Source organism: Myotis lucifugus, unplaced genomic scaffold (assembly GCF_000147115.1).
Source record: "Myotis lucifugus unplaced genomic scaffold, Myoluc2.0 scaffold_243, whole genome shotgun sequence".
NCBI lineage: Eukaryota > Metazoa > Chordata > Mammalia > Chiroptera > Vespertilionidae > Myotis > Myotis lucifugus.
In genome coordinates this window covers 235,924-243,296 of record NW_005871291.1, presented here as the reverse complement: position 1 = coordinate 243,296, position 7,373 = coordinate 235,924, and the positions used below count along the sequence as shown (strand labels likewise).

The 7,373-nt window shown below is 38.7% G+C and overlaps 1 protein-coding gene across 1 annotated transcript in view; it reads left to right on the top strand.

Moving 5' to 3' along the window:
* Window positions 1-7,034: 7,034 nt before the first annotated feature.
* Window positions 7,035-7,373, top strand: part of MAT2B (methionine adenosyltransferase 2B) — a 15,898-nt gene continuing 15,559 nt past the window's right edge. The window contains exon 1 of the mRNA XM_006098591.3: window positions 7,035-7,205. Coding sequence (XP_006098653.1) covers window positions 7,176-7,205 — 30 coding nt within the window. The 5' untranslated portion in view covers window positions 7,035-7,175. The remainder of the gene's footprint in view (window positions 7,206-7,373) is intronic.

The following is a 7,373-nucleotide window of genomic DNA, read 5'->3' as shown; positions in this document are numbered from 1 at the left end:
GTGATTTTTTAAAATATATTTTATTGATTTTTTACAGAGAGGAAGGAAGAGGGATAGAGAGTTAGAAACATCGATGAGAGAGAAACATCGATCAGCTGCCTCCTGCGCAACCCCTACTGGGCATGTACCCGCAACCAAGGTACATGCCCTTGACCGGAATCGAACCTGGGACCCTTCAGTCTGCAGGCCCATGCTCAATCCACTGAGCCAAACCGGTTAGGGCCACAATAAATGATTTTTTTGAAACTTAATACATAGTTGAATTTTTAAATGTCATTTTAATTAAGTTCAGAGGAAATGTAGAAATTAGGAAATTTGTATAATAAAATCAAATAGTTCCAAGACTTCTGCTTTTACTAAAGATGAAGTAACAGGGATCAAATTTATTGTTTCTCACCCTACCCTACACACACACACACACACACACACACACCTAAAACTATAAAAAAACTAGACAAGATATACAAAATAATGAGTTTCAAGATGCTAGGCATGAGACAACAATCCCTGAGCGATGGGAAAAATCAAGGTGAGCCCTATCATTGTTCCCTGATTACAGCCTTGAGAGAATTTTCAAAGGATGATGTAGGAGAGGGGAACGCAGGCAGAGCCCACCCAAACACCAGAGTTGAAAAGACAGAGCTGAGATATGAGGAGACCAAAGTGGCCAGAGTTGGCAGAACAGAGTACGAAAAAGGAGAAAATTGCACAGAGAGAAAACTCGAGGTCAGCCAAGGGTCCCTTAAGTTTTCATCAGTTGTGCATGTGAGGAAACTACTTGAGGCCAGGGAAAGAAGCACCCCCCAAAATCAGAAGTAACAGTGCTCAAAGCTGACACAAGGCTAGAAATACTGCCTGTGACCACCAGCCAAGCTAGACAAACCTAGGGAGGTATAAGGTGTTGAGTAGGATATACAGAAGGATTTAGCCTCAGTATCGGGGAATATAGGTATACCTCATTTTATTGCACTTCACTTTATTGTACTTTGCAGATGATGTGTTTTTTACAAATTGATGGTTAGTGGCAACCCTATGTCAAGCAAGTCTATTGATACCAAAGAGATTATGACTTGCTGAAACCTCAGATGATTATGAGCATTTTTAAGCAATAAAGTGTTTTTTAATTAAGGTACATACATTGGTTTGTGTGTTTTTTAGACAATGCTATTACACCTTGGAACAAAGCTCAAGAATATTACAGGATTATTAAAATATGAAGCACTCACAAAGGTAAATTTCACGGTTTCTAACATCCAGTTCTGCAGAAAGGCAGAAAACACTACCCCTAATGAAGAAAATAATCCACCCAGGGCTAACACAGAGGTTATAATTACCAGAGGGCATCAAAACCATACATACCAAAACCTAGTAAAAACATGTAACGGAAATAAGACCCAAATCAAACTTGCAAAAACTACAATGTGTGAGATGGAAAAATAGTTCTCTCAATGGCAATGACAGCAGATTAGGCATTGCAATAGGAACGATTAGTGAACTTGGCAACAGCAGTAGGAACTGTCCAAAATGAAACGCAGAAACAAGATTTTAAAATGAACAGAGCACCATGGTGCTCTGGGACCACTTCAGGCAGGCTGATATATGTGTAATTGGAATTCCCAGAGGAGGAAAGGAGGGGACAGAAAAATTATTTGAAGAATTACTGGTGGAAGCATTTTCCAATTAGAATGAAAACTGTAAGCCTGCAGAGCCAAGGAACACAATGAATCCTAAGAATAAGAAATATGATCATCACAAATTGCTGAAAAGCAGTGATGAAGAAAACTAAGCCTAGAACAAAAATAGTTTTCAGCAACAAAGATGATAAAATTATTATAGACATAAAAAGACTAAAAAATTATCACCAGCAGATCCACGCTAGGAGAAATCTGAAAGGTCCTTCAGGCAGGAGAAAAGTGATGCCAAGTGGAAATAAGAATACACGAAGGAATGCCCTAGCTGGTTTGGCTCAGTGGGTAGAGCGTCCCAGGTTAGATTCTGGTCAAGGGCACAAGCCTGGGCTATAGGCTCAATCCCGAGTAAGGGGTGTGCGGGAGGCAGCTGATCAATGATTCTCTTTCATCATAATGTTTCTATCTCTCCCTCTCCCTTCCTCTCTAAAATCAATAAAGTGGTTTTTTTTAATAAAAGAATACACCAAGGAATGAAGAGCACTAGAAATAGTAACTGCATGGGTAAATATATGACTTGTTTGGTCTTCTTACTACTTTATTCTTTTAAAAAGATAATTGTTTAAGCAAAAATAACATAGTTTGGAGTTTACACATATTTAAAATTAGAACATGACAGCAAGCTCAAAGTTCAGGAGGGGGAAATAGAAGTATGTTATTGTAAAGTTCTTAATATGTAAAGTGGTATGTTATCTAGGAATAGATTGTGATGTTAATAATGTATATGGTAAACCCTAAGAAAATCACTAACATAAAAAACTTGTAGCCAGAAGTCAAAACAGAAGACAAAATAGAATCAGAAAAAAAAAAAATTCAAAAGAAGGCAGAAAAAGAGGGAAAGGAAAACGACAAGAAAAAAGAACCCTCGTGCACTGCTGGTGGGAATGCAGACTGGTGCAGCCACTGTGGAGAAAACTGTATGGCATTTCCTCAAAAAGTTAAAAATGGAACTCCCATTTGACCCAGTAATCCCACTTGTAGGACTATATTCCAAGAAATCAGAAACACCAATCAGAAAGGATATATGTACCCCTATGTTCATAGCAGCACAATTCACCATAGCTAAGATTTGGAAACAGCCTAAGTGCCCATCAGCAGATGAGTGGATTAGAAAACTGTGGTACATCTACACAATGGAATACTACGCTGCTGTAAAAAAGAAGGAACTCCTACCATTTGCAACAGCATGGATGGACCTGGAGAGCATTATGCTAAGCAAAATAAGCCAGTTGGAGAAAGATAAATATGACATGACCTCACTCATTTTTGGAATATAATGAACAACATAAACTGATGAACAAAATAGAGCCAGTGGAGGGGAAATATTTTAGAATCTAATAGAAGTAATCCTGTTATTTGCAGATTTTTAATATTTCCCACAACTTTTGTGATATCATACTATGTTAGTACAGTTTTGACAATATTATTATACCTAAAATCCTTTTATTCTTGAAATATTAATGTTTATTGCATGTAATATTACATGTAAGATCATTTTTTCTTTAATAATTGGTGTTTATTGCATGTAACATTTAAATTCGTTTTTCTTGAGATATTAATGTTTATTGCATGTAACATTTTTATATTTAAAATCGTTTTTCTTGGAAAAAAATAAATTTTCACTTCTAAAAAAGAAAAAAAAGGAAAACAAAGAACAGCGCTGGCTGGTGTGGCTCTGTTGATTGTCATCCCATTCACCATAGGTCACCGGGTTCGATTCCCAGACGGGGCACATGCCTAGTTGAGGCTCGATCCCCAGTAGGGGGCATGCAGGAGGCAGCTGATCTATGTCTCTCCCTCTCCCTTCCTCTCTCTTTAAAAAAAAAACAAAAACAAATGACAAATGGGCAAAAAGAAATCAAATTGCAATATGGTAAAATTAAATTTAACTATTTCAATCGTCAACATTAAATATAAATAGTCCATATACTCCAATTAAAATACAAAAATGGCCAAATTAAATTAAAAAGCAAAATTGACTATATGTTGCCTATAAAATGCACTTCAAGTATAAAGACAAAAATAGATGAAAAAATAAAAGGATGTGAAAAGATACACCAAACTGAGAGGTGACGTCAACAAGATGATCAGGAAGCCCTGGATCCTCTTTCTCCCCAAGGACACACTGATTCAACCACAATACAGAAACTGTGAGAACTCCAGAAACTAGCTGAGGGAGACAAGAACACACAATGGAGAAAGGACAGCCTCTTCAACAAATAGTGTTGGGAAAACTGGGTGTCCAAATGCAAAAGAATGAAATGGGAACCTTATCTTAAACCATACATAAGAAAAACAACTCAAAAGGGTTAGACTTAGCCTGGCCGCTGTGGCTCAAAAACCCTGACCGGGAACTGGGAATCAAACTGTGACCTCTTGGTTCATAGGTTGATGCTCAACCACTGAGCCACACCAGCTGGGCAATAGACCCTTTCTTTCAGGACTTTTGGAGTCAAGATTTTTTATTTATTGATTGATTATTAGAGAGAGAGAAAGGGAAGTGGGGGGAGATTTGTTGTTATCGCACTTGTTTGTGCATTTGTTGGTTGATTCTTATATGTGCCCTAAGGCAGTGGTTCTCAACCTTCCTAAGGCCATGACCCTTTAATACAGTTCCTCATGTTGTGGTGACCCCCAATTTCATTGTTACAAATTGAACATAATTAAAGCATACTGATTAATCACAAAAACAACATGTAATTATATACAGTGGGGCCTTGACTTACGAGTGTCCCGACTAACGGGTTTTTTGAGATACCAGCTGTCTCTTTGCCGATTTTTTGCATTGAGTTGATAGAGTAATTTGAGTTAACAAACTCCTTAATGAGCTCCTTAACGAGCTCGGTCTCGGAACGAATTAAACTCATAAGTCAAGGCCCCACTGTATGTGTTTTCCGATGGTCTTAGGCGACCCCTGTGAAAGGGTCGTTAGACCCCCAAAGGGGTCGAGACCCACAGGTTGAGAACCGCTGCCCTAAGGGGATCTAACCCCCAACCTTGGTGCATTGGCAGAATGCTCTAACCGAGTGGTCGAAAACTCATTAGTCAACAGAGCCAAGTATCAACAGTACAACGATTGAAATTTCTTTTGAGAGCCAAATTTTTTAAACTTAAACTCTATAGGTAGGTACATTGTTATTAACTTAATTAGGGTACTCCTAAGCTGGCCTTTGCTGAAAACATCCTCAATCTGAGGGGTCGACCTCAGCGAATTTACCCCCACTTCTTCTAACTCCACTTCTTCAAAATAGACTCGCCCAGGCCGAAAACCAACTTCTGCGCATGGGCCACGAAGTTTCAATTGCACTGTGTGCGTGCCCGCACGTGGTATTTTGTGGAAGAGCCACACTCAAGGGGCCAAAGAGCCGCATGTGGCTCGAGAGCCGCGGTTTGCCAACCACTGCTCTAACCAACTGAGCTATCTGGCCAGGGCTCAAGACTGTTTTGTCTAACAAAGGCTTCCTTTAGTGATTTTGTTCCACATTTTAATTTAAACATTGTTAATCTGTCAAGAACTTACTTTAGTATAAGTAAATTACGAATCCAGCCTTGTTGTTTTTAATGATTTATTTTTTAATTATTTTCTTTATCCCCTAATAAACTCCCATATGCATATTTAAGTCTAGCCGAGTTACTTAACATAATACATATCAGTCTTTTTAACTTTAGCCATTCTGTTAAGTATGTAATGGTGTTTCACTGTTATTATAATTTACATTTCCCTGACGTTGAGCATCTTTCTGGTACAGAACTCGAGGGGTTCGCTGCTTGGGGTATTCTATTTAAGAACAAGACTTGATTGTCCTTAGGTAGTTTTATTTACTTGCAGCAAGTAAAGGAGACAGGAGGTTCACATCCAAAGCTCTGTCTGCCAGAAGGGAGGCTTAGCCATTACTTTTATATACTATTTGGTTAAATACATGTTGACTTCTTTGGAGTTGGCAAAACCTATCAGGTTTGGTTCTGGTCAAGCTCATCGGGTTACAGCTGAGTCTGCAAAATACTGCGCTACATTTTCACATTTAGCAAGAATAGTATTTAGACCAGGGGTGGGCAAACTTTTTGACTCGAGCGCCACAATGGGTTCTTAAACTGGACCGGAGGGCCAGAACAAAAGCATGGATGGAGTGTTTGTGTGAACTAATATAAATTCAAAGTAAACATCATTACATAAAAGGGTACGGTCTTTTTTTTTTTTTTAGTTTTATTCATTTCAAAAGGGCCGGATCTGGCCCGCGGGCCATAGTTTGCCCACGGCTGATCTAGACCTTGAGACCCTTGTCCTGTGTTACATTTTATGTGATTATTCTGTGTTTTCATTTTGTGACATATCTGTTCAAAACTTACGCTCATTTTTAAATGATTTTTAAAAAATTACTGAATTGTAGGAGTTCTTTATCTGAATATTAGTTCTTTGCAGATATATGTATCAAGACCATTTTCCCAGTCTGTGCTTTTCTGATTCATGTTTTAAATAATATCTTTTGATGAACAGAACTTTAAATGTTGTTGAATTTTAACATCACTTTTTTAAAAAATTGTAAGTTTTTCATTACTCAGACTCTCTCTCTGCATGCTACATAGAGTTTACCGTGTGCTAGGTGTGTACTCTAAGTGGGTAATATATCAAGAGTTAAGTGATATTTTTAGGTTTATCTGAATAGCCATTTTGTTGTTAAATTGTTAGAGAGCCATAACCCGGAGCAGTGGTTCAAAATTTAATTGAGCATATTCATCATCCTTGAAATAGTTAAAAGACCACTGTGCGCCATTCCTTCAGAATGATGTTTCTTTGCTCCGTGGTGCAGACAGGTTTAGGAATCACTGATCTCTAAGTCGGTCATGCTTGGCCAAACTTACGGCTCACCCACATGCCATTTTCTGGAACAGAGGGCAGGAAAATATTAGTGGAAATGACCTGTTGCATTTGAATTTCTGCATGCTGTTGCCACCTGCCTTTTACTGACCTCTGAAATAGTTAAAAAGCACTGAGGGGAAACGCAATGGGAAAGTTTGCTCAATAGATTCTGTTGTAAGGAGGCATAATAATACAATATTTCAAAACGGGAATCAGTTGCATTGGTGTGAGTGCTTTCCAAAGGCTGGCTCTTGCTTTTCTTCTGCAAGAGAAAATTGCAAGGTCTTCACTGAGAGGTTTTATGGCTGTTGTTTCTTTAAAAAAAAAAAAAAGTTGGTTCTCCTAATGGTCTTGCTAATGGACCCTCACTAGTCTGGCCATGGAACAGGAAACTTCTCATTGGGTATTTTCAAGACTGCCACGGGGAATCAGCTGCCAGTTTACTGCAATGTTGAAAACTGCACGAGTTTCTGGGATTGGCATCAAAATGCTAATTTAAAAGGTCGAGTGAAACCGCGGCTCACGTTTTCCCTGCCTGCACTCTCGGCAGAAAGAACAAAGAGCCAGCCAGAGGAGACCAGAGGCTGAAACCCACCCCAGATCTGTTTTCCTGAGATCATTTTGGAACCATGCCTGAAATGCCGGAGAACATGGAACAGGTAAGAGCTAACAGTTCAGGAAATGAGGCATTCTGGAGTTAGAGTTTCTTTGAAAGCATCTTGGTGAATGTCCGCTAAAAGCCGAAAAGCATGGGTGCCAATTTCATTTTCTTTTAAAACTTGAACTTTGGGACATGAAAGATAACTAACTTTAATTATTGACCCTGG